Source organism: Lygodium microphyllum, chromosome 1, assembly GCF_053477565.2.
Source record: "Lygodium microphyllum isolate KBCC chromosome 1, Lygodium_microphyllum_v1.1.10, whole genome shotgun sequence".
NCBI lineage: Eukaryota > Viridiplantae > Streptophyta > Polypodiopsida > Schizaeales > Lygodiaceae > Lygodium > Lygodium microphyllum.
This window is the reverse complement of record NC_141135.1, coordinates 152,931,252-152,958,259: the sequence shown is the minus strand read 5'-3', so window position 1 is coordinate 152,958,259 and position 27,008 is coordinate 152,931,252. Positions and strand designations below refer to the sequence as shown.

Here is a 27,008-nt window from a genome sequence, read left to right as displayed (position 1 = left end):
GGAAAGCTAGAGGAAATCCCCTCTCCCCATCAATCTGAAGTAAGTACCCACGCCAATTCATAGTGGCAAGTACTAAAGGATTGGTCTACTGATTGGCTTGGCCAGGATATTTGCAAAATTATTTGATGATGGTACAAACTTTGAGCGGATGGCACCTAGCTCAACTTGCTCTCCACTGAAGTGGTAGTGCATGTCAATGGTTCTCATCCATGGACTTATGACAGGGTTACCAACTAGTGCTAAAGCACTCTATTTGCTGCAGAACATGATAGTCAATGTTGCATACGGCAAATGTATCGCCAACAAGCTTCTCAAATACACAACCTTTTTGCTATCAAAGGGTGCTTGATACTCTATCGTAGCAATGGAAATAATCAACATCTCGTACGTACAGCTTGATGATGGAATGATAACTATGCCTAAAGAGTAGATGTAACTACCATGGGAATGACGGGTTTCAAGATCTCTTGCCAAATGAGAATCGGTATAACCTTGCAAATCCAAACCATGACCATAAGTTACTCCATAAAAATAGGTACACCAAACATATCTCAATATATGGAAACAAATAGTCCAATGTGACATTTTAGGTGCATTGAAATACTAACTAAGCAAAGACACAAAGTAAGCTAAATCTTGCCTAGTGCGAATGAACTAGAGTAATTTTCCTACAACAGATCTATGTGTGTGCTCATCGAAAGGTTGAACATGGGAATCCTTAGCTAGTTTGATAGTGGGATCTAGAGGCATGACCACAAGACATGGCTAATTTGTGAAAAATTGTTCGACTGGCTAGAGTGCATATTTTTGCTAAGAGACAAAAATGGAATTCCCAAATCTAACTATCTCCATCTAAAATAGGATATCTAAGTGAGGTCAATCATCTTAGAGATAAGACTAAGTTGGGCCTTGATATCTACAATGGTAATACCAGAATTTGAGCCTATGATAAGTAAATCATTAACATATAATAATATTTAGTTGACCCGTGGGTCCATCTGAAGTAGAGTAGACACAAAAGTTTGGGTCATAAGGGGTAGAATGGAAGCCATGAGTTTGTAGGAACTCGTCCATCGTATGGAATCATGATTGCAGTAGTTGCTTCAGCTCATAATAAGCTTTTTGCAAATGAAAGACCTTATCTTTTTGGTTCACAAGAGAAAATTCGAGAGGCTGCTCCATATAAGCTTCCTCCTCCAAATAACCATTCAAAAAGCGCTTTTGATCTCCCAAACTTGAGCAATAGACTTTGAGGCTCATCGTCATGCTAGAGGTTGTTAAGGATCCTATAACTCCAAGAAAAACCTTTGATCCTTTTAAAGGGAGACGTCAAGTGAAATACTATTAGACATTTTATATATTGAGCCCTTTGTACTTTCCATATTTACCTTAGAGATAATTTTTATTAAAGTGCTTTTAAATAGAATTTGCATTTTCTTGGAAAAAGAACATAAGCATGTAAATCTAGAAAATAATCATAGCTTTTGTTGTCGTGGACTTCTAGAGAATCGAAGGGAGCGTCTAGCTCATATATGCACTACAATGAATCAAAGAACTGAAAGAAGCATCTCGCTCCTGTACGCTCTATGATGAACCAAAGATCAAAGACTAGACTCCTCCTTTGCCTGCTCTCCTCAAATCACGTACATGCTCATTGATCTTGTCTGTCGACCTCAAAGGCCTCCACCATACTACTAACCTGTGGTGAAGACAAGCTCTAGTTAAGGCTTGTCTCTGCTCACACAAACCAGTTGGGAAATTTATAAACACCCAAGACTGAAGACAAGCTCTAGTTAAGGCTTGTCTTTGCTCACACAAACCAGTTAGGAAATTTATAAACACCCAAGACTGAAGACAAGCTCTAGCTAAGGCTTGTTTGCTCTCACATTAACCACGTGGGGCATAACTGATTCCAATCCAATGAACATGTCCTCCATCCACATAGATGTTTCAAGCTGGTTACACACCAAATGGTGGATACCCAACCCTTGCCTAGAGTGTGGGTGTGCAATTTTTGAGACTAGGCGCACACATGGGCACAAAGCATTTACACACCAAAAGGACACATTTTGCAAAAAAGTGAAAATTATTATATTGATTTTTTTTTAATTAGTTACAAATACAAAAAGTGCACCCTTGTCCATCACTTTACAAATGGAGCGGGGGAACTCCCCATCCAAAAGTGGGCAGGGAGTTCACTTGTTCAACAGGTAAACAACAGGTCATGTCCTCTCCAATGTGTAAAGGACTACGGACGCCCAACCCCTAAAGAAGTATTTTGAATGGTTAGTACTTGCAAAGTAGGCATCTACCATTTGGTGTGTAACCAATCTCAGGTGGCTTTCACTAAGTTTACAATGCCTCAATCCTGTTCTACTTGCATCCATTGTTGATCTGCACTAAATTCTAAGCTACATGCTTGCCTTTATCCTTGATTTTCTTGTACAATAGACTCACATGAAGATTTGTCCAGGATACAACTCCCAAGAATAGGATATCTATTATCCTTCCAACTGAAAGTGATGCTCTTGAACTAGGAGGAAGTCCATTGATTCTTCAGGCTCCCACAAATACTCTATGAAGATCTATCTGAGAAGGCTTTAGCCTTGCCAAAACAAAGGCTCACCTAAGCCTCTTGGAAGAGGCAAATTTCTAAGTCTCTCAAAGCATGTGTTGTTTGCATGTCCATGCATGTCTCCTATATCCTGCTATTCACCTACCCAGACATCTCTCTACTATCTCAATATGTCAAAAGTGGTGCAGCAATGGAAGCATAGACAAGTGCTGGAATAAACTGCTGAACACAAGACAAAAGAACAAAAGAACATTGCAAAGAAAGAAAACTCAGAGATGTGCTTGGGAAATGGAATCCATATACCAAAAACGAGAATGATGCATATAATAGTGAGTTAATGGCTGTGTGGGCACCGGCACTGGCTCCTCTCTCCAACAGGAAGACCACCTAAAGAACGATAGTGACTGAATGAGAGGAGGAGGACCCATTGAATGAATAGTCCCAAAATATGCCAAATATGTTAGTTGGTCGGCCAACATTTAATGCTGTTCGGCTAGCCATAAATGCCTAAATAATCACTACTATGACCATTGTAAAATGCTTAAATTACCTAGTAATATCAAGCATAGCTTAAACTCACACATGAGCTAACTAGACTGCTAACACCCTTTCTCACATCATGGGTGATCTGATACAATACAATGATACAAGAATTATCATATACAACAAAGAACAACTAGAGTAGAAGCATGGATACCCAAGTAGTGGGTGATCAAGCCACCACCAAAGGAGCCTCGGAGAGAACCTGAGGTCAATGTCGATCGTACTAGCTCCTGAAAATAGAAAAGGGTCATAATAGGTCTCAATGTCTGTTAACAATGTCTCACAGTAGCATATAAGACTATCGTGTCAAAAATGCCTTTGAATATATATGACCATGGATTCTCCGCCTTTGGCCAAGACCACCAAAGTGTCCCCTCATGTGAGCTCAAGACTGGGAGCGAATCCCACTCTTTGTCAAAGAAACAGCTCATCATGAACCTGGATGTTACTTCCAGCTCCAAGATTTGAATCTGCCAGAGACTTCGGTCGATGCATCAGGAACGTTCCTCTCTAGAACCTGTGCATCTGTATACCTATATAGATGAGGCGTGGTTGCCCTATCTCACTACCCTCTCACACTCCCTCTTTGGTATCGGAGAGTTGTGAGGGATGACTACATCACCTAGACTAGAAAGCAGCTGAGGAAGGGGCAATCAAGCCCTTCCTAAGGTCTAAAGAAGTGGATCCCTTCTATGCAACGGACTTCACCTTGGCCGGAGGATCAGAATCGGGGAGCCTGAGGAAGAGGATGACTCATCAGAGGAGTCCGCATCATTCTTCTTCTTCTTCTTTCGTGAGGTTGCTAACTCCTTGCAGTCCTTCCACAAGTGGCCTTTCTTACCATGGTGATAATGCTAGGCCTTCAGCTTCTTCCTGTCACCCCTCTCTGAAGCTGCAAAGGCCACATTGGATCCGCTATAATGAAATGAGAGCCTCCCCTGTAAACGCAAAGATGTCTCATGCTCAAGTAGCATCGAGGACATATTTGTAAAGCTTAGATGTGTAGAGAATGTCTGCACCCTCAAAGCATTCGCTACTTCATCAAATTCCGAGCAGAGCTTATAGAGTACCGTGCCCATTAGATGTGCCTTTGGGAGGGTAGACTGCATGTGTCGAAGTTGGTCCTATACTTGTGTAACATGGAGCAAAAATGACTAAATGGTGTCCTTGGACCCAAACTTCATTTAGTGAAGCTATCCATAAAGGGTTACAACATGCATGGGAGAAGGTGCCTCATACAATATCTGAAGCTTCAACCATATTTCTAATGATGTCCTACAAGAGATAACCACCAGTAGAACTTCTTTAGAAATTCACCAAAGCAATGTAGAATACGCACGTGCATCGTCAGAATCCCATGTAAGCATAGCTTCCTCATGGTTGTCCTCGTCAAAATCATTGGGAAGAGGAAAATGACGTTGAGGCTGAGGAATATTGCTACATACAATGTACCAAATCCGCTTTTACACAAACTAAGCTTTCATCACAACACTCCATATAAGATAGTTAGGTCCATGTAACTTATCATCTGGAGAAGTGCACAGAGGATCCATCTGGAGAGGAGAAGAAGAGAAGATAGAGGATAGAGGGTACATGGAGAGGGAATACAGCCAAACCAACAGCAAAGATGCCACAAAATGAGAGTTCACATGCAGTGCAACCAAAAATCTAATAAAAAATGAAAGTCAACTGCTGTAAAATGAAGAAAAACTAGTAAAAAAGGGCCAAAAACAGCAGAGGATAGAGAGCACATGGAGAGGGAATACAGCCAAACCAACAACAAAGATGTCACAAAATGAGAGTTCACATGTGCAACCAAAAATCTGATAAAAAATGAAAGTCAATTGCTGTTAAATGAAGAAAAACCAGTCAAAAAGGGCCAAAAACAGCATAAACGGCTTGTACAAATAGTCAACCAGCCATAGTTAGGGCAAAAAGACCAAAAATACAGGTTGGTGGAGCATTGAATGCAGCAAACTGACGATTGCAGGCTGAAATCTAGGTGCAGGAAAGCGCAGGTTGCTGGTCTAAAAAACGCAGGCCTGAGAAACAAGGGGAAGAAAGACCTATAATTAGTAGAAAAATCACCGCAAGAACCTAGATCTTGCAATCTGATACCATATCAAAGTGGTGCACTACAAAGGAAGATAACTCAAAGATGTGCTCAGGAAATGGAATCCATATACCAAACATGAGAATGATGCATACAATAGTGAGCCATTGGGGCTGTGTGGGCACCTGCACTAGCTCCTCTCTCCACAGGAAGACCACCTGAAGAATGATGGTGACTGAATGAGAGGACAAGGAGCCATTGAATAAATAGGCCCAAAATATGCCAAATATGGTAGCTAGTTGGCTAGCAATAAATGCCTAAATAATCACTAATATGACCACTATAAAATGCCTAAATTACCCAATAATATCAAGCATAGCCAAGGCTCGCACATGAGCTGACTAGACTGCGAACACAACAATCTCCTAAATCCCCCAAGTCTAGGGAGTCATCCGAAGCCTTAGCCTCCAATTGGAGAGTGTCTGTCAATTGCATGTGCATCCTCTTGCAAACTGGAAGTGGGACCTTTGATCCTTGAGGCCACATCCTTCATGACACTACCTCTGTGACTACACACACAAGATCCTGTCCTATTATATCCATCCAGACTGGGGAAGATAACAGTGATGGCAGTGGCATGTGCAAGCGAGTAGACCTTCCCTTGGTGGAGTCGTCTATCAGATTGTCCACTAATGTCCTCAGGTCTAACGGGCTTGTGGCAAGAGCCTCCTCAGGCTTCTGTGGACACCCGAATTGGATCCAGTGTATGATCGAAATTAATAAAGCTAGAGAACTAGCAACAGTTGATGCCTAGAGGGCCATAGCTCTATCCCTGAGGGCAAGCTCCATTTTCAGGGGCAAACCAAACTCACAGGTAAGCATCCAGGTAGAGGAGAAGGGTGAACAACAAAACCAAGCGGGAAGAGAAAGAGAAGGACTGCAGTTTAAAAAGCAGGACTAAAAGCCCATAAAGAGCATTGAGTGCATTAACTACCCATGTCAGGTGGGGGCCACATGGCGGCTCCTCCACAAATGGCAAACGAGGTGGGCTGCGGTAAGAAACGATTGAGTGGATATGTCAGCCATTGAGAAAGAGGTGCGTGTGGATCTCAAGAACTTGTCAGAGAAAAGGGAGGCACAAATCCAAGACCCGAAGAAGGTGGTCCAAGCACCGCTTGCATTCTCCTTGTAAAAGCTTAGAGACTTCTCCATGGCAGGAGTTCTCTCCTTTTTCATAGGTAGCATACCCAGAAGATGAATTCAGAAGATGGTTGCTGTCTACTGATTCTACTTGGTAATCTTCAGCAGTTATGCTTTATTGGTCGTGGTTTTTGTTTTGGCTCTGGTTGGTCAAGGCAAGAATGGGGGATTGGATACTTGGTTCTGCAGTGGTGTATCGTGGCTACTTTGTTTAAATCCTGCCATGGTCACCCAGATTTTCACAAACTGACACACCCTAAGTCACGAATGTCCAGTATGGCCTCCTGAATCGGATGGATGGTAGGATCAGCATGCTCACAGAATCACTTGGCAAGGTACTGTACATTCTGTTGGCATTGCATGGGATCATTAGAGTGGAGAAGAAAAGATGTATACTTTGGGATAGGAGGTAGGAGCTACCAGAATATCAGGAGGTGTTCGATCCCGATGGCTTGGAAATCATGATAGAAGTCCGCTTTTCTTTCTTCCCCCACTCTTGTTATCAATGCCATGAGATGGGTCATTACACCAAAACTGCCCAACAGAGCAGCCAAACATAAGCAAAAGGTCAACTTGCAAGGGCAGCAGGAGGAACAGAAGGTGGATCTGAGCATACCTCAGAAAGAAGTGTCGGAGAAGAAGAAATCTGCAGGCAAGGAAGATCAACAACCAGAGAAAGTGAACCCCAAACCAGCATGCAAAGGATCAAAAGATAGAAGCTAAGGATAAAGGTAAGCAGCTTTCAAAACCGAACCATGATTGGCAGAAAGAAAAAGAAGATATTCCCCTTGCAGGTCAAAGAAATCAGTCTAGTGGTTGTAATAAGAAGCTGTCTCTCAAGAGGATGGCAAGGCTTCTGCTTGTCGACAAAAACTTCTATGCAATTTTGGAAGATGATGAGGAAATGCATGATGCTAATGATTACTACTATGAACAGTACTGTTAGGCTCAATTTGATATCCTGGCACGTAAGGGGAGCCTGCTCTGAAGGAAGGAAAGCAGATTGAAAAGGCTCCTGAGAAGGAGATAATTGAACATCTTGAAGTTGCAAGAGATCAAGATGAACAAAGGTGATTGGAGTCCAGAAAATTCACCAGGATACTGCTGCTTAATGGCGCCGTGTAAGAGGGGGAAAGGATGCACTCTTATGCTAATTAAGGAGGCATTAAGACCTAAATGCAAATTAGAGACGAAGAAGACAGCTTCCTGATAGGAGTGATTTAGGTGGAAGATGAAGAGATTGAACTAATCTCGATCTACTTTCAAATTCTTCTTATAGTAGGACACTTAAATGGAAAGAATTGGAGAGAATAGTGACAAGGGGGCCAGCTCTGACATTTGGCAACTTCAACATGATGAGAAATGAAGGGAACACGTCGCATGATGCCTAGGGGAAGAAAAAGCAGCCCGGGACATGATCTATACTACACACAAGTTGGTAAATTTGTGCCACATAGCAACCAACCTTGGCATAGTCACCTAAAAGGAAACACATGGAGGGCGGTTAGGTGAGATTGCGCATATGCTAATCGAAATTCTTGGTGGCTGGCTCCCAAACCTAAGATCAAATTGATTATAGAAATTAGTAGTGCTGACCATATCCCACTCTAGACGGAGTGGTGCTAGCACTCTTGGACCACTGTTGTTTAAACTTTGTGTGTCCTTTCTTAGAGATGAAGCTTATTCAAGGCATGTACACAAATGCTAAAAAAATGCTAGAGTGCAACAAGTTAACCGTGCTAGTAGACTAGAGGCCTAGATCAACTCAATAGTAGAATTTTCCAAGAAGTATGATTGAGATAGAGCTAAAGCTATTAGGGCAAAAGCTAATAGGGCTAAAGCTAATAGGGCTAACATGGACACTGCCTCTCATTGTCATGTTGCTTTACTTGGTGCTATTGCTACTCAACCTAATGATTTTATTCTTGTTTGGCTTACACAAGATGTTGAGGATTATCTCAAATCTCAAGAAAGATACAAAACTGATGGTATTATGACTCAATTGAAGGCTCGGTTTGAAGTGGAAGAGGAGGCTAACCATCAAGGGTTCTTTGAAGCTCTACAAATCCAAGATGGAGAAGGAATCATCCACCACAATGATTCCTTGATCGTTAGAGCCTTTATTAAACAATCTCTCAGCCATTGTAGGGCAGCCAGCGCAAACATCAGAATGATACTAGGAGACACTTGATAATATTCTATCGCCTTGTATTGATAAGGTCTCGCTTGACACTGCTTCTATGATTTCTCAACCTTTCTCAATCGAGGAGTTCAACTACATGGTGAAGAAAATGAAAGTAAGTCTGTCCCAGTGCCTAAAGAAGCTTCCAGTCAAACTCTATAGAGCCATATGGGATTCATGCAATCAAGACATTTGCGACTTTCCTAATCAGTTCAGGAAAGGGGGGGCCGCTTTGAATCAATCAATCATGGCGTGATAAAATTAATCCTAAAGTCGCAAATGGATTGGTTACTTGCAATGTTAAATGCCTACTATAAAATGGAGGCTACTTACAATGTTAAATGTCTGCTACAAAATCATTGCCAAGGCCATTACACTAAGAATCAAGTTCCTATTGCCAAAGATTATTCATAGAGACTAGTATGGGTTTTAACAAGGGGGGCATGTTCCCTATCAATTGACTTAGTGTTATAAAGGGATGGAAAGTTTGTCCTTATCAAAATGGGCATGGATAAAGCCTATGCCAGAATCAAATTCATCTTGGCTACCTTGACATGGATGGGATTTGGCTCACCCGTTTGCAAAATGATTAGTGACTTATTTGTCGATGCAGATCCAACTGTGCAAGTAAATGGGTTGGTATCTAATAGCTTTTGACTGAGATAGTCAGTGAGACAAGGGTGCCCCTTAGCACCATTGTTATTTTCTATCATGATTCATCACTAACCCACTACTCAAAATGATAGACTATAAGATTCAACATGGAACTCTCAAAGGTTGCCGCTACTAGATAGACCCACATTCTACAACTAACTTTTTGCATATGATAATTTCAATATGGTGGAAGCCTGAAAACAAAATATTGATTCTTTGCTTAACGTCTATAGTGTATTCTGCTATGTTTTAGGCTCAAAGATTAGTACTAGGAAGGCACAAATGCTACTCTTGATTGGAAATGAGAAGAATGGTTGCAGCAAATGACTTCAATTCAAGGGGGAGAGCAACATTACCAAGTATCAAAGGCTTCCAATAAGGCTTTTTTTTTTTGCAAATAAAATGTGGTTGATTATATTACTCAAAAGAACTGATTACAACGGGATGCTCATGCTCAAGAGACTAGCTAGAGCTGATGCGAAGTCACAAATACATCATGTATACAAGTCTCTCAGGGCGGTCTGGGGGGGATAGGGGCAAGAAGCCATGGAGGGGGGGGGGGGGGGGGGGTGTATATCGCCATCTGGGGCTGCCTGCCTGCATCACGAAAAACAGGTCCTGGCCGCCCCAAGTACGCATGAAATGACAACGGAGCTCTTGACAAGCCCTGGACTCGCCCTACACTTGATCCCAACGGCCGCGGAGGGAGTGGATGATGGAGGTCCAGAGCTTTGCTAAGGTCACCTGTACTGAAAGTCTCTCTCCGCCGAAAGCCTCTTGACACTGCATCTTCCGGATATTCTATCCAGTAAGACTCCCTATGATCTCCCATACCTTAGAGCGGTTTGTTGTGGGCTCCAGTACCTGGCGGATGGGTAGAGCCTCCAAACCGACCACTAGGCACGACCCTGCCTCGATGATGAATATCGTGTCTTGCATCCCGGCCTCATACAAAAGGTGATGGCCCTGGCTGGCTGCCTGCTAGTAGAAAGCTTCCCATGAGATACATCCAAGGTTGGGTGCTATACGGCAAAGGATGCGGCATGCTCCTCTCCATATGAGCCACGCCTCCTCACATGACTAAAGGCAGTGCTTTGGGGTTTCCAAAGGCTGCTGTGTGCAACGCTTACAACCTCTCCTCCTTTTGTATCTGGGCAAGCCAACTTTCCACCGCCAAGCCTCCATGTGTCACTAGCCATAAGAAATACGATACCCTCCTCGGCCTCCAACTATCCCATAGGCGGCACTAGAAGGTCCGTCGGAACGGCTCTGTGATGCTGTGCTCCGCCCAGTACCTACTACGTGACGACGCCAAATCCATATCCTTCTGCATTAGTATGTGTCTGCCAATCCTGGCAGTGTAATCCAAGAACCTTGGTGGCTTCTTGGTGACTACAGTGGCTGGCCATAGCCACTCTCTTGGATCCCACTCCAGCTCATCAAGTGGTCTGCTCTCCCAGATCCAAAGGCGCCACTCCCTGAGCTCCTTCCAGAAAACATAGGGGTCTAGTCACCATGTCTTTCCCTGAAGGCCCACCACTCGAATCCTCTTTCACAAAAGGGCAGCTATCCCCTCATCTTGCTGCTCTCTATCAAGGGCCAGACGCCCCCCCTCCTGAATGGTGAAGAAAGTGCACGGGGCGCCGCCCACTCTACCTGCTACCTGTAGGGGGATGCCTGTTGGTGAAAACCTAGCGGCCTATACCTCCCCGGGCTCTATGGGAACTCATATTGGGGGAGCAAGCCACTCCAAAGGTATTGCTGCGTCTATCTCCCTTCTCCTCAACTCCACTCCTCTCTGGCAGCCTGATACTCACTGCAGCACCTCCTCGTTCGCCATCCTGTACACCTCTTGCCACCTCCTGATGGTATGAGCCAGGCCAGCCTCCCAACCAACCCATTGGATGTGGGGGCGCTCGCCAATCTGTCTCCCTTCCCGATCTTTGACCTAGGGGGTTCCATATCAGTGGTTGACAATCTATCTCCTCTTGGCAGCCGGGGGGGCTCTCGATTAGGGCTTTACGGAGGCCCTACCACACGCGGAGTAAGCTGCGTAGGAAAGGTGATCCTGGGGGGGGGGAGGGGTGAACTGGGCTGACGTGAAGATCCATCTTAGGGACGGCCTCCACTCACTGCCAAGCCTTGGTCTACAATCCTGAAGACCCTCCTGCAATAAAACCTTCCAGGTCTGCCCGCTTGGTGTGAGGCTGCAGACAACTAGCTTGCCCAAGAGGGCCATACTCTGATACTCTCGGTCTATGATTCCAAGCCCTCCCTCTGATCGGTGCTGTATGATGGTCGCCTACGCTACCTTGGCCCTGGAATCCATGGAGCCATCTAACCCTGACCAAAGGAGGCTCCGCACTAGGCGATGAAGTTGCACTACGCAAGATGAGGAGAAGCACCAACACAAGGCGATATACCAGGCTGTCGCTAGTAGGACTTGGTTAACCACTAGGGCTCGGCCGGCTAGTGAGAGGCGAGCCATGCTCCAGTAGGTCAGCTTCCTCCGAAGAATAGAATCAAAGACAGGAAGAAACTACTAGGTGGGAGTGATGTTGAGTCGTCCCACCTGGAAACCTAGGTACCGGACGGTCTGCCCTTTGCTCGCCCATCTAAATCCCAGGTGGACGCCCCACTCCGTGCTAGAGTTCGGGTCTGTGAGGAAACCAACCTACTTTCGCCAATTGATTTTCGCTCCCACTGCAAGACAGAACACCTCAAGAGCTAGTCTCACTCTCTCCAGCATCAACTCATCGTCCTCTATGTAGAGTGCTATGTCATTTGCATACTCTAAGTCTAACTACTCAGTCTCCTCTCTCACTAGAAGTCGGAGACCGCATAATCTGCTCACACGTGACCTGAGGAAATGGGACATCGCCTCTGCAAAGAGAAGGAACACGTACAGGGCCAGAGAGCAGCCCTGTCGTACCGATCTCTCCAGCTGAAACTCCTCCCCATGCCTACCACCGATGAGAACCCTGCTGGTGGCTGATCTGTAAAGTGCGGAGACCGTGCGAATCCAAGCTTGGGGGAAACCCAACCTCACCATGGTGCCCTCTAGGAAGTCCCAGTTCACCCTATCATAAGCTTTCTCAAAATTCAAGAGTAGTACGGCCAATCTCTGCCCACTATGCTGAGCCCACTCTGTCGCCTCAAAGAAGGTGAATACATTGTCTAGGATGCTCCTATCCTAGAAAAAGCCTGTCTCTGTGTCATGGATGATGTCTGGAAGCATGAGGCGTAGTCGCCTACCAATCATCTTTGCCAGTGCCTTATAGGCCATTGACAACAATGTGATCGGTCTCCACTGGGAAAGCTCCAACCAGTCTCCCCCTTTGGGGAGAAGACTAATAAGGCCTGCCGAAAGACTCCTTGGCATCTGTCCTGAAGTGAAGATCTCCTAGAAGGCCATCAGTAGGGGGTCCTTCACCATTTCCCAGTAGGTAGTGAAGAAGGCCTTAGAGAGGCCATCCTCTCCCCGGCATTTCTGCCCGTCCTGTGTATGGAAAGCCTCCTCTAGTTCCTTCTCTGTGAAGGGGGCTAGGAGGGAGCATCCCATCTCCTCTGAGACGAGGGATGGGATGTGATCCATGACCTGCTGTCTACATCGCTGCCCTCTAGCTGAGGCTATCTCCTATTGGAATAGGCGACTATAGTAGTCAATGGCAATCTCCATCACCTCATCTAGGCTAGAACGAGTCCTCCCATACTGATCTTGAAGGCTGCGTATCTGCTCTCCTGAGGAGCGAGGCTGGTGCACCTAGAAGAACTCCCTGCACATCGTATCTCCCTTCCGTGCCCAGAAAGCTGCTAGGGTGTGGAAAGAGAACTCTGAGCGCTTGTCCTCTAGGCTAGCAATGGGTGCTTGTGCGTGCACCTCCTGTGCATGGAGAGTGGGATCCCCTGGTGCCTCTTGTAATAATCTCTGTATGGATGCAAGGTCCCGCCGGAGTGCTCTCTCCTCCTCCCAGCTCTGCTGCCTGGCCTGTATGGTTGCCTCTTGGCAGATTTTGCTCGACTCGGCTAGGGCCTTTGCAACCTCCTCTGCAATCCAGTCCCTCCTGCCCCACTCCTTGGTCCAAACCTGCTCAATCTATCTAGTCACCTCCTCTTTCCTATAGATCGAGTCAGGGATCCGACATGCTCATGTGTCTAGGGCAGATGCTGGGGGATCTAGTGTCAAGAGAACCGGGCAATGAACAACGTGGTGCCTGCCAACTGCCCAATCTGGCCTCCACGAGAGGCACCCCACTTTCCCACATAAAACCTGTCCAACCGCTCCATTAAGACTCCGCCTAGCTGCCTGTATTCCCAGGAGAAGTCTAGCGATCTCTCCCTCCTGTGAAAGGCAGGGTCTCTCCAGGCATCGCGTGCTCCTATTGCCAGTAGAAAGACCTCCCATGCATCCTACTCCTCCCCAGCCATGCCGTGGTAGTTTTCGCCTATGCCCTGCTGGTCCTTCAAAGCTTCCAGGTTGTTGAAGTCTTCTCCAATGATCCAAAAGTCCACCTCTGGGAGTCCATCCGTGATCTCCCCCCAGAACTTTCTGCGTGCCCTGACCTCCGTAGGGGCATAGGCATTAAGGACTCCAAGGCACGAGTCCCCAATATCCAATCTGATCCATAGAACCCTCTCTGCCACTATCGTGCCGTGGTCTCGTATACACAGGCTGTGAGACTCAGGCCAATAGAGATGCATACGCCTCCACTCCTGCCGTGGGCACCTATGGCGTGCTCTCAGTAGGTGTGCAAGCTGCCCGGGAGTACCTTTCCAACCCGCTGGGCCTTGGTGGGAGTGAGCTTGTGCTCCTGTAGAAGTAAGATGTTGATCTGTCCGGCAAGGGTAGGCTGCAGCTCCTGCCGAACAATCAACTTCCTGAAACCACATGCCCCATTGTAGTGGAGACTATGACGAGGAGGAAAAACTATGGGGCATGCAAGTACGCTTTGCCACAGGTCTGGATGGCGAACTCCAGTCCCCCATGGTGGCCCTCGGCCAAACCAAAGGGGTGATAGATGCTCCACGTGGTACTATCAATGCGTCTATCAGCCATGCTGAGAGTCATTACTCTGTACACTAGTAGAAACAGGCCGCTTGTGCTAGGGGCCACTCGATCACATCCCTCAGAGCTCTCCACTGTGGGGGGGCTTGAAAGATCATGCTCAAGTGTAGTACCTCGGCTCCGGCCACCAGTTAATGTCCATCATGCAACAAGGCCATTGCTGTGCAAATAGTGCTAGTTCTTCTTCTCCCATCCACTGGGAGATGTGGTCCGTCACCTGACTCTTCAACTCCTCCTCAATTTGTGTCATTGTCCAATCCCCTGAGTGAGAGGACTGAAGGAAAAAGGCGTAGTTTGGTCCATCCGGTGGTGCTAGTAGATGGACCTTGTCCCTCCTTGACTTATGAACCATGAAGATCCTCGCCTCTAGCAGTAGTGGAAACTCTCCGTGCTCCGTAACTCTCAGATAGGACCATGGGCCACTGCGGAAGAACTCCTGTGGCAATAACTGTGCTTCTCTCGGGAAAGTGTGACGGGCGGCAGGGGCAGATGAGCTGGTGGCTGTGTGGAAGGGAGAACACTGCTGGTGCGAGGAGGATGTGGGTGTGTGTGGCTCATCACCACTTGTGGGAGGAGGGGGGTGGGTTTGGGGGGGATCTCCTGAAATGGGTGCGGATCAGGAGGGGTGCTCAGCAGGGGTGGTGGTGGGGGGGAAGAGGATCGAGGGATGGTGAGATGGTCGGAGGTACGTGGTGAGTGTTTGGGGGGGGGGTTTTGGTGGCCCTAGAGGGGGGGGGACTGTGGGCTAGGGTCAATGGGGGGAGCCTGGGAAGTGGGGGTGGGTGTGGGGGTTGTGGGATCTTAGGTGGGGTAGTCTGTGGCACGGGTGGTGGCTATGGGGGAATTGCGGTTCTACCGGGTGGGGCGGGCGGGGGGGGGGGGGGGGACTGCGGAATGCGCTGCCAAGGGGGCGTCGCTCACCCTCTTGCTCCTTTGCTGTCGGGGCTGCGCCTGAGAAGCTGGTTGCAGCCCTCCCTGCCGTCGCCCTCTCTGTCATCTCTGGACCTGCATGAAGCCATCAGCGTCCACCTACGGGCCTGTCGGCGAAGCCGCCTTGGCTCTGAAGCATGTACAATTTGCTGCCTGATGCCCAAAGTTGTGGCAATATAGGTATTGCCCTGGTCGCCCAATCACAATGACCTGCTATCTAAAGGAGTGACCTCCTGCCTCAATCTCTAGGAACTTTGGGATACCCATTGTGTCTTTCATGGCCACTCATACCTTTGGGACTCCTGCAGCTGTCACTGGATCTACGAAGGAGGCAGGGAGAATTGTGCTGAAGAGTCGTCCAAAGTCCTCCACTAACTAGCGGTACTCTACTGCCAGTTCGGGGAAAAGTAAAGTAACTAGGTGTCTGAGAAATCTATTGTGGAGTGCAAATGACTCCATAGTGAAGATACTATACCAGTGAACCATGTAGATGACCCCCTTCGTGGAGGCATAGGGCGAGCTCTCCACTAACTCACGAGCTGCATCCGTAGAGGTGAGTCGAACCATGAAGATCCCTTGGCCCATGAGGACTGCCTCCACAATCTGCGCTGTGCCAATGCGCAGCGTGGAGTGGAGCCAATCTTGCAGCTGGGCTTTCAATGGGGAGTGGAGGGGGCAACGGTAGGTGGGGGCAACAAGCCTCTGGCGATGGGCTGTAGGCGGGGGGCAACAAGCCTTTGGCGACGGGCCATAGGCAAGGGCCACAGGCAACGGGTATAGGTGTGGGCCACGGGCCACACGCAACGGGCAAGGACAGGCGGGACGAGCGTGAGGGATTAGTCGGGGACGGGATAGTAGGCGTACACAACGGGCAGGGAGCGAGCTTCTTTATTTTTCCAATAAGGCTTTGTAGAAGGATTGTTATATTGTATTCGATCATAAATCATGTAACTTCATTTGTCGCAACTACTAATGCATTCTCTAAGGCCAATTGGGATGCTAAGAGAAGAAGGGGAGGGCCTTTGTGTGGGGCGTTGCTTATGGCAAGAATTGGCACACAGTAGCTTCGGGACTGCTTTGTGAAGTTAAAGCAAATGGAGAACTCACAGTTGAAGCTATGAGCGCAAAGGCAGTATGCTTGGTCTTCAAGCTAGTGGCTAAACTCAAGTAAGAGATTCCATGGTTAATCATAATGACCAACTGGATGGTTGCAATTGTTGGGGGTAAAGGCGCCTGTGCCCAGTCGTCCACGTATTAGTTACATTGACAGTACCCGCATACTCGCACACATGTACATTGCAGGTGGCGGGTGCTCATCACTGTCACTTCATTCTTTATTCTTTCAGTGACATTTGAATAAAAGGAATGCCGGTCACACATTGTGACTGTTGGAATTCCCACATCTTGTGTGTGTGTCTCTCTCTCTTGCTTTTGCTTCTTCCACCCTAGCTCTTGCTTCTGCTTTGTGCTTCCACTTCAAGGCTCACTCCCTTCAACTGGTATGAGAGCCATTGCACCGGCATTAAGGAGCTCTTCCCCTTTAGTTTACTTCAGCCTGAGAAAAGTTTCAGCTTAAAGCCCTCTTTTTTTCGAGGTATGAATCTTGCACCCACTTCTTTTCCGGTTGCTCCCTCCACTTAAGGCTTCTTCTGGAGCTTCAAGACCATTGCTCAAGTCTCACAAAGTGGTCAGTGGCAATCATTATCACTAGCAGGACCAGCAATAAATCTCAGTGTGATTTGCGTTTGTTCTTCAATCAGTCTTCCTTGCTTCTCCTCCAGTCTCTAGTAGGCTCCTGGCACTCTTGGCATCCTTGGTGATCCTCATTGGCAATACCTCCTAGCTCTTGTATTCGGCATTGGGCATCAATTGGAGCTCTTGGGATCAGCTATTGATTCATAGTTTGTGACAATTTGCTGTCATTCAGTTTAGAGCAACACTTCATTCATTGTCTAGAGGTCACTTATGCTTCCTGGGATGTTTATTTGATGCCGGATCATTTGGAGATGTTATGCCAATGTATTGGAATGCTATGGGACTGATTTGAGCACTTTGTTGCTCAGTTTTACAGAGGTTTTCTACTGCTGTAATAAGCAGGGCTGAATACTATTTTATCAGTGAAAGCATATGCCAAGCCACCTCATCTGTGCGTCTCGTGTCCCAAGCCCTGCGTTCTACCTGCCTGCGTGGCACTTTGTGGGAGGGTGGGAAGCCTTGGATACCTCATCCCACCCCCTTTTCCAGCTATGCACTCCCCCCCCAGCCCTCCTTGGATTCCATCTAGCTAGCAATCCTCTTTGAAGTTTGACTGTGACCCCTCTTTGACTGTTTGAACTTTGACCCTTCTATCATCTACAAAAGGTTCTCCTCTCCTCCATTCTTCCATACCGATTCAGCAAGCATTTACCATTCTCATCTTCCTCTCTTGGATCTTGAATAGACTTGTGATTTGTCGTTCTCATCTCCCATCCCCTCTATCCCGCACCCTATCAAAGCATTTGCCATCCTCATCTCCCATCCCCTCTCTCTCATTCTTTTTCAACTTTACTTCAACCCTCCGGCCTCTCGAGTCTCCCTCTCTTTCAACTTTCAAGACTTGAGTTTCAAGAGTCCAGACTCGAGTATCTCACTCTCCCTCTCTTCTTTTTCTTCCGTGAAGATAATTGAATTAAGTAGAAACTATTTACATCAAACCATCAGGTCAGCACAGAAAAAAAAAATACAATTGAAAGTCTACCACAACTATAACATAGAAATGTCACTCAGAAAGGATAGTTGGAGTGGAGCAAACAATATCCAGCCAGGGAGTAGCAATGTCAGGAAGAACTAGATCTGCTAAGACCAAAGAGGAGATCTACCATAACATTAAACCACAAACACGGGCCACATGACCATGGATACCCGATACTGAATCAAAAATGAAGGCATTCTGAGTACGCCATATATGCTACAACATGTCCCTCTAAAGGTCGTTTGCACATGATGGCCAAGACTCTGAATGAGGTAGGAGCCACATAGGTAGGCTCGTACTCAATGGTTTTGATTGCGCGTCTCTTCTTGGCATTGGTCATAATTTGGTAGCCCTCTTGTTCCCATTGGAGACACAAAGCATACCATTTTCACATAAAGGAATAGTTAGAGTTGGCTAACCGCTCTAGCTATTCTAGCTCCTGACTTGTTGTAGAGACTTTGCTCCTACTATAAGATGTGAGCAATCTCTATTTGAGAACTTGCTCCTGAGAAATCTCGCTGTCAATCAAGGCTTTGGCCACCTCGAGAATCTTGACAAACACCAACTCATATTCCTCCAAGTACATGGCAAGCAATATACTTCCTTTGCTAATGTCTCGTCGAGGAGACCTAATTCCAGCCGTTCATAGCTCTTGGTTAGTGTGGTGGATGTGGCGTCCAATTATCTGATACAGGTGATGAGGTCATCCCCCATGTTCGTGGCGAGGTCCTAGGCTAAGGCAAGGATAGATCTATGCTCATAGGAGGGTTTGAGGCCTGTCGAGAGGTTGGGGTTTGGTGAGATTGGATAACGTAGGAATTGATGCGTGTGCCATGAATTGGTCAGTAGGGTGTTTAGTGGATTTTTGTGCGATGGATTGGTCTTGGGGCTGAGATGATGCGCTGCCTTCTGCTCATGGAGCAGTTGGGACACTGGAAGTGTCAGATTGAGTTGGTTTAGGGGCAGCTAGTTTTGGTTTTGGTTGATAGACTTGTTGAGGTTCTATGGATTTGGTGCTTTTTGAGTCAATTGATTTCTCATTCCTGGCTAGCTTACCATTTTGTGGAGATGGGCTGGAGGGCCTAGATTGAGAGACACGCGTGCCGCTCGTAGTCTTGGGCAATCAAATCTAGTTGTTGCCTTTGTAGTAGCCTTGAATGTGTGATAGGTCTTTGGGCACCCATCACGGCTTGAACGTTTGTGTACTTCGGTAGCGCCAGCTTTGCCTTCTAGGTCTAGGACATGATGTTCTATGGTTATGAGTTCGTGTAGTTTAGCTTCTAGGTGACTGCGGTTGACGTTTAGGCACCCATTTGAGCTGTTACTCAATGGTCTTAGGTGTGGCTCCTTTAGGTTGGGGGTAGTTTGACTTGGAAGGGTGGGACAAGTTATGACCCCCCTCCTTAGACCTTGCACTTAGTTGCTCTACCAATGGCACTATAGGCTGCCCTTGCTAAAAGCCGAACATTTCCAATGGCAAGGTGAATGTGCTGCAAGTCATAGTTGACATTGCAGTGTGCTTGTTTTTTAGATGCACGTCTTAGCAGTGATTCTTTATTCGCGGCCTTAGTGTAAGGCATCACATAGAAGATCATAGGTAGGCTTTTAGACTCAATGAAGATAGCTATTTTGCATTTCCCCAGCAGTGGGTAGGACTATCTCCCAAATGGGTTGAGTTTGGCGTTAGTAGGATGCAGTTGGAGCTGACCAATGAGGGTCCAATGATCGTGCGTAAGGATATTACAGTCAGCTCCCTTGTCAGTGCATCAAAGGTATATGTCATGTGACTAGTGATTGATATGCGCGAATATGCAGGTGCCACTTCTTCCTCATCCTCTTTCTCAATCTCAATGATAGTGGTTACTCTTACATTTATAGGCAAGTTCAGCATTGGGGGCTCGTGTAGTGGGTGCGCTGGTGTTGGCCAATTGCTAGAGCTCCTACCATCATGTAGAGTGGCATTGATGGTGGGATCCTACTCTTCGGCGGCAATTGAGACGATGTGACTTTTTGGGACTCATCGGCTGCCCTAGCAGCTTGTTTATAATCCTTCTCTTCATCTGAGAACGGCAAATCGATGGTGGCTGACACATGCATTCAATCCCGTTTGTCCTCAGGGCAAGGGATATACTTCGTTAGTGGCCCATAAGAATTCTTAACCTGTAAGTCTCCTTTCAAGATAGCGAAGATAGCATCTAGGTCGATCGGAGTGATCTTCCAAGTATCCATCTCAACTCTCATTGCCTTCGATTTGTTGCCTAAGAACATTAGATCATTGCCTCAATCTTCTATCACTCGTGCGTTGCGTATCCAGGGTCAGCCTACCAAGATGTCGTAGTCCACTACCTTCATAATTATGAAGTTCATAGAGAATTGGACTCTCGCTATCTTCAAGGGCCAGTCTTTTGGTACTCCAAATAGTCTGAGCTTCATTCTGTTAGCCAATGTGACATTAAACCTTGCGGTCTTCCTAAGTGGGTTACCCCAAGTCTGTAGAACTGCATGGCTGAGCACACAGACTCCAACTCCTATATCTATAATTCCCTTGTAGCATCTCCTAATGCGTTGATAGGCAAGACTGCATATATCTCTGTGCCTTTCCAAAAGGCGTTTATGTGCAAAGACTTAGGCACTGAGTTCAAGGATATCTTTTTTCAGTTCTTCCTCTTACATTGTAGGCTGATCCACTGCTTTTCCCACTTGCCTTGGGTCTAATCTCTTCATTGAGAATAGAACCACACACATCATTTAATGTCAAGTTGGGGTTATTGCTCAATGACATAGCCAATGCTTCCCATGAATCGGGCAAGGTCATGAGTAAGAAGATAGCCCTCAATTTAGGATCAAAAGCTGGCAAACCAGTATCCTGTAATTGACTCCAAATACCAGTGAAAGCATTCAAATGCTCTGAGGCACGGTTGGACTCATCAAGCTTCAAGTTGACCAACTTCCGCATGAGATGTACCTAATTGACAGGAGTTGTATTCTCATAAGTAGCCTTTTCTCCCAAACTACATAGGTAGTATCAAGCCCCTTTATATCAACTAGGATATCATCTGTGACGGCCATTTTAATGTAACTAATGAATTTTTTATTCATTTTAGCCCAATCCTCATCTAACAAAGTAACAGGCTTATGTTCTGCTATAGCATCATTACAATCCTTTAGAAAGAGTATACCCTGCATACGATCTTTTCAAAGATCAAAACCATTGCCATTGAATTTACGAATCTCAAAAAGATTCTTTGTGTCAGATGTAGATGCATTGTCAGCCATCTTCAGCAATACACAACTGCAATAAAGGGCTGAAAGCAATAGCAAGGTTGCTGAATTGTAACAGCAAGTACACACTCTTGTACTTCCAAGGTGTCCAAGAAGCAGTTGTTTAGCTGCAATTTCAGTCTCAAGTACTGATTACAAAATATACATGAATCAAAACTGATACATTTGCATTAAAGACAACTCCCACTTCAGTAATACACCACCAAAATTTCCAAATGCAATGACCCAAATGCTGTATTTACCATTGTTTCACTGCATAATGAGTATTTAGCAATACATGTACCAAGAGAAGCTGCCCTTTTTCAACATTTGAAGCATCCAAAACTCAAAAGACTCCCACTCAGCTGTGAATCTGCCGCAAATTTCATTGTCCAGCCTCAAATCGACTCAAAATACATCACCGATGTGAAAAGCCCCAAAATTTCTGTAGTGAATCTGCTCCAATTGCATCAATACATCTTCTCGAGTGTCAAGTACGGGCTAATGTTGCAGAAATTTCACGATTTCTGCAAAATCCCCAAATTTAGGGTCCAAGAGCACACAATTTCTAAGAAATTAGCTCAAACAAGCAAAAAATTTCACTTGCATCTAAAAGTTCCCAAAATTTTTGAGACCCGTGCACTCAATGTTTGCAATTTATGGATCAGGAGTCACTAACTCATGTGTCTGGTACCAAATCTAGGAAAAGCCCCAAATTTCCAAGCTCAAATTTGCACAAATCTGAGTTTTGTGCCTCCAACGCGTGACCTCCATTTAGAGAAAGGAGTTTCAAAAAAGATTTTGAAGAAAATAATGGTTTTTTTTGCAAAGAAAAAAAGAAGAAGATCCATGAAATAATGGGTCTATTGTCCCATCAGGTCCGATGGCGCTTGATCCGGTCGTGTGATTTCTGTCGACTGCCATGCTCGTCAGTTGCGCATTGTGTTGTGGCCCCTGTTGCCTGCCATGCCCATCAACTGCATTGTTCACCTGCTGAGGTCTGTTACTTGCTCGCCTACTCCTCAACAGCCCGACATACTGTTATGCCTATTGATCCCAATGGTGACGACTGCACTGTCAGCAGTGGCTACTGATCAATATTTCTTGCTTGCGTGAGCCATTGGCTCTGATACTAGTTTGTAGAGTTGTGGAGAGAGAGAGAGAGAGAGAGAGAGAGAGAGAGAGAGAGAGAGAGAGAGAGAGAGAGAGAGAGAGAGAGAGAGAAGAGTAGGCGCATTAATCGAAGAGCTCAATGATCTTGAATTGAAAAGTGTTGAACAGTGAGATAGAGTGAGAGTAAGTCGACGGATTGGTGTGTACCAGTGTGGTACACACAAAGAATAAAAGAATGTATTTATACTTAGGGTACGATACACTTACACCCGCTAGAGTGAGTTCATGTGTGTGAAGTAATATATACACGGGAGAGCATAAAGGGCCTTTACACCCAACATTGTTCTACCCACTACTTCAACCCTTGCCATAGCGTTGAGTAGCTCTCCCAGAGGTAGGGTCACACGGGCCGATATCAATGTCGTAAGCAAGTTGCCAACCACCTACTTTTCGTTAGACTCTACACTCTTTTGCTAATGATCTTGGGCAATCTACCTACTTATGTGGCATCTAGGCTCTATCTGTGTTGTGCTGCTTGGAGTGTGGATGCGTCTCTTGATCTTAACCGAGTTGGCAAGACTGGTGTGCTCACGCTAGAGAGCTCATCGATCCCATCTTCAATAATGGGTTCTGCATCGTTTAGGTGTGCTTGGGCTTCTTTCACCCACTCCTTGACCTTATCAACTGCTTCTAATTGGTGCCTCGGATCGAGATATTCTCCAATCTTCATACTTCCCTTTTCTACCATCTGAGGAGCAGATATCTCTGCTTTTGTGTCTGTGAATTGCTTTCCCCTTTGGTAACATGGTGGCACTGTCCGTATCAAGCGTAATCTTCGTCTTAGTTCTCTCTTTTCTTTTTCTATGACTTTTATTCCCTATTGAAACTGCGTCGAGGTCGCTAGGTCCTTGTAATGAAATACCAACCTACCTTGCTTGTGCCCGGGTCATGACATTCAATGGAATTGGCATGGCTTCGCCATCAACAAGTGTTTCAACTCCAAACAATCCCAATGGTACAGATGGCATGATAGCCGAAAACTAGTGGAAGGTTTCTGCCTAGGGCATTCGTCAGCATACAAGCGTACGATCCCACACTTAGGGCATCTTAGGTCAGCCTTGTCTCGATTAGCTTGCTCCCTTTTAGGGCATCGAGATGATATGTGTCTTGGGTGGCCGCAAGTCCAGCATGCGATGGGTTCCTAATTCTATCCTCCCAGTCCTCTACCTCTTCCCCTACCCAATGCCATCATCAACACTGGTTTGAAATCCATCAAGATGGGATTACCCTCTTCGTCATACGAGACATAAGGGTTCACATATGCTTCGTCCTCGTTCGGCTCCTCTATGTAATGTATCAGAGTGTTGCTTGGTGGATAGGTCACGATGGGTCTAGGTGGTCTAGGTATCCCTGTGGGATTCATGTCCATCCTAGGAATAGCTAGCTTTGAATAATTGGGTGTTGCGGGAGCTAATGGAGCTCCCCTTCCGAAATATGGCGGTCTACTCTCTAGGTAGTAAGGCTAATTGTATGACTATGAGTATGGCAATCGCCTTGGTAATTGGCAATGCATTGCATCATGGCCAAACCTACTGCAATTGGCATAAGGTCTAGATCCAGGAACCATGCACTCGGTCGAAGGTGGTTTGCTCGCAATGTATGCATTGCACGTGAGGTCGTGCGAGCCTTCTCACCATCTCTTGCAGCTTAGCCAACTCTAGCTTCATGTCCGCCAACTCTTGGCCCTAGTCAACACTCTTTCCCTTGTCTTGGGTGCTTTGGCTAGATTTTTCACTAACGGTCGTAGCTCTTTCTAAGATTTTAGAGGTAGTGCTGTCTCGGGTTGTGGGTCTCGAGCTCCTCTCCTTGAGTAGATCATCCGCTCGTATAGCTTCTTCGAAGATCCTAGCCAGCACATCCCTTTGCAGTGTTGAGTTGCTTACCAAGGCCTCGTAAAGCTATTCACTTTGGATCCCGCTTATGAATAGAGTGGAAACCACTCGTTCACTAGGTCATTCTGTGGCTAGGATTCTCTTAAAGAGATTCTGCATGTGGGTGACATAGTCTCAGATATTCTCCTTGTCCTTTTGACTAACATTCATCAACCTAACAATGAGGTTGTCAGAGTATCCCACCTCAGAGAATCTCTTGACGAAGAGACTCTTGAGGTTATTGAAGTTATTATGTTCGGCATTGTCTAGACTAGTGTATCATGTCTATCCTTGGTCTCCTAGGCAAAGTCCAAAAGCTTGTGCGCATTGAGCAAGGTCTGTGACACCACTAGCCTCACATACTTGCTCAAACGGCTCCACAAAGCTATATGGGTCATTGTTGGGTTGATACTTGTGGAGTTGCTTGGCAACCACAAGTATCTTGGTTTGGCTCCTAGAATTCGGGGTGATTCCTACTCCTACTAGCAACAAAGTTGCTAAGGCCGCTCTGCTCTGCTTTCTAGCCATGTTGTCTAAGAGTCGCTTTGTAAGAAGCTCGCTCAAAAGGTCGGCTTCTAGTGCTCTCTCCCTCTCAACATTTGGTCCTGTCCTATTTTGGTTGGTGAGCACTAAAATGCGTTGGACTTCATGCATTTCTATGTCTTGCCTCAACTTTTAAGCTTGTTGCTCTTGGTGATAGGCAGCTATGCTTAATAGTGCTTTCCTTGCTAACCTTCTATCCTCCTCTAGATCAGCTATGATATCCTTGGCTAGTCTATTGTGATGCTCCATTTTGGTTTGCTAGCCACAGCGGGTCATTAGTTGTGTTGGATGTCGATTGGGAATTTTCCCAAGTCAAGCTCATCATTTTTTGAGTTGGCGCTAGTTCCTGACATATTGTCAGTTTCTTGGGCAACTAGGATGTCTATAAGATTAATCAAATCGGGTAGAGTTGCTCCCCTAATTGTGCTTGTCGCTATTGCTCCCAAAGTAGCTTGACCATTCAAGCCTCTCAGTATTCGGTGATTGGTGTCCTTGGCTACTATTCGATGTCTAGGGTCTTCTACTAGTGGGTTCGTTTATCTCATCTCATCTTGCGTGAATTCCTTGTTATTCAAAACAATCCTCAAGCAAAAAGAAGAAGATGATGATGAAGAGGAGAGCTAGTTTTGGTGACACATAAGAATGAGCTTCTTCATTCACTTTTTGCCTTTTTATACATAATCCTAATCCCCTTTGGGCACCCATCCCTTTTTTACATGTCTAGCTATTTTAGCCTAGGTCATCTTTTTCAATTCCCTTCCTATTTCCATTGTGCCTTCACTCATGTCCATCTACAATTACAAATTGCACAGCAAGGAGCGTGCCGCTCTTTTACAAGGATTTAGATCGTACTTTAATATTTAAAATGCATCTTTTCTCTTTTGTACTTTTTCACTTTGCCCTATTTTTTTTAATTTTCTTTTTGCTTTCTTTGCATTGGGGTTAAGAGTGGAAGAGATATGTGATAGTATCCGCTCAATGAAAAAGAAACAGAATGGCGAAGAGAGATATTTGTTGATAGGAAAGAAGATTGGATGGCATCAAGAGGCTGTACGGAAAGAAACCATTCAAGTCATTAGTGACTTCCAAGGGAAAGAAGGTATCCTTGGCAAAGGGAAGGAAAGACTTGGAACCAAGGAAGAATGACAATTTTCTTAAGCTTCAAATGGAGTGGAAATCTCTATTTCTTTCCTAGAGAGCATTGGAAGGTCTAGCATCATAGGACTAGGAAGGTATGGAGTTGTCCTCACTTCAATTTAGATCCTCCCTCCAATAAATTGAACACATTGTTGTGGAAGGTCTATACAAAGAAACTAAGCACAAAAGATAGGCTATGCAAGTTAATGAAGGTTTATCCATAGTGTGCAATGTGTTTCAAAGCCTGAGAGACTATCCCCCACATGCCTTAGCACTATTGTGCTATGCAACAATTTGGAAGAAAACTAGGGATTGGGTGGTAGTAGTGTGGCTCAATGCAATCACTAAGATGAAAACCACATTATTTGGAAATAGAGGCAAAATTGATGAAGAAACGATGAAGATTTAGAATATAATTAGGGCAATATCCATTAGAGCCATTTGGGCCAATGTGAATGTTCTAGCATTTGCCAAGAGATTTAGGGTTAGATACAAAGTTTTTTGATGCATTGTGAGGGTGGTGCTTGCACAATTTAGGAGGTCGAGGAAAAAGGAACATGTCTTTAAAGTGGGATATAAGCTCCTCGCGAAAGCAACGGTCTAATGTCTATGGGACCTCACTTTGTTTACACCCTAGTAGCATCACATATGATGCAGTTGTAAAATACTCTGATAGAAATATCAATACAGTAATTGTTTGTATTTAGAAAAAAGATGTCATGATTATCATGGTTTTAATCACAATGCATCACATCTTCGTAATGACTCACATTATTTTTAAAATAAAAGAAGGGTGTCATGTTGGAGATAAACTACAGTTTGTTAATTTTTATGTACATTATCTTTTTGTAATTGCTCACATTATTTTTCAAATATAGGAAGAGTGTCATGTTGGAGATAAAGTACACGTTAATTCTAAAGTGCATTATGTTTCTATAGTGCAAAGGTGCCGATCCAGAGGATTTGATCTTTTACATCTTAGAAGGTGCTAGCACAATTGGAATCAAGCATGAGGTATTGTAATCTTCTCTTTGATGCTCTTTGTAGAGTTGTACTGAACTTAAGCATGTTCTCCTTATCAAGAAGTAGG

At 45.5% G+C, this 27,008-nt stretch overlaps 1 protein-coding gene across 2 annotated transcripts in view; it reads left to right on the top strand.

Moving 5' to 3' along the window:
- Positions 1-27,008, top strand: part of LOC148041836 (uncharacterized) — a 102,797-nt gene that overhangs the window by 74,578 nt on the left and 1,211 nt on the right. For both annotated transcript variants that reach the window (XM_087688775.1, XM_087688772.1), the window contains exon 12: positions 26,858-26,932. In XM_087688775.1, the coding sequence (XP_087544901.1) occupies positions 26,858-26,932 (75 nt within the window). The remainder of the gene's footprint in view (positions 1-26,857; positions 26,933-27,008) is intronic.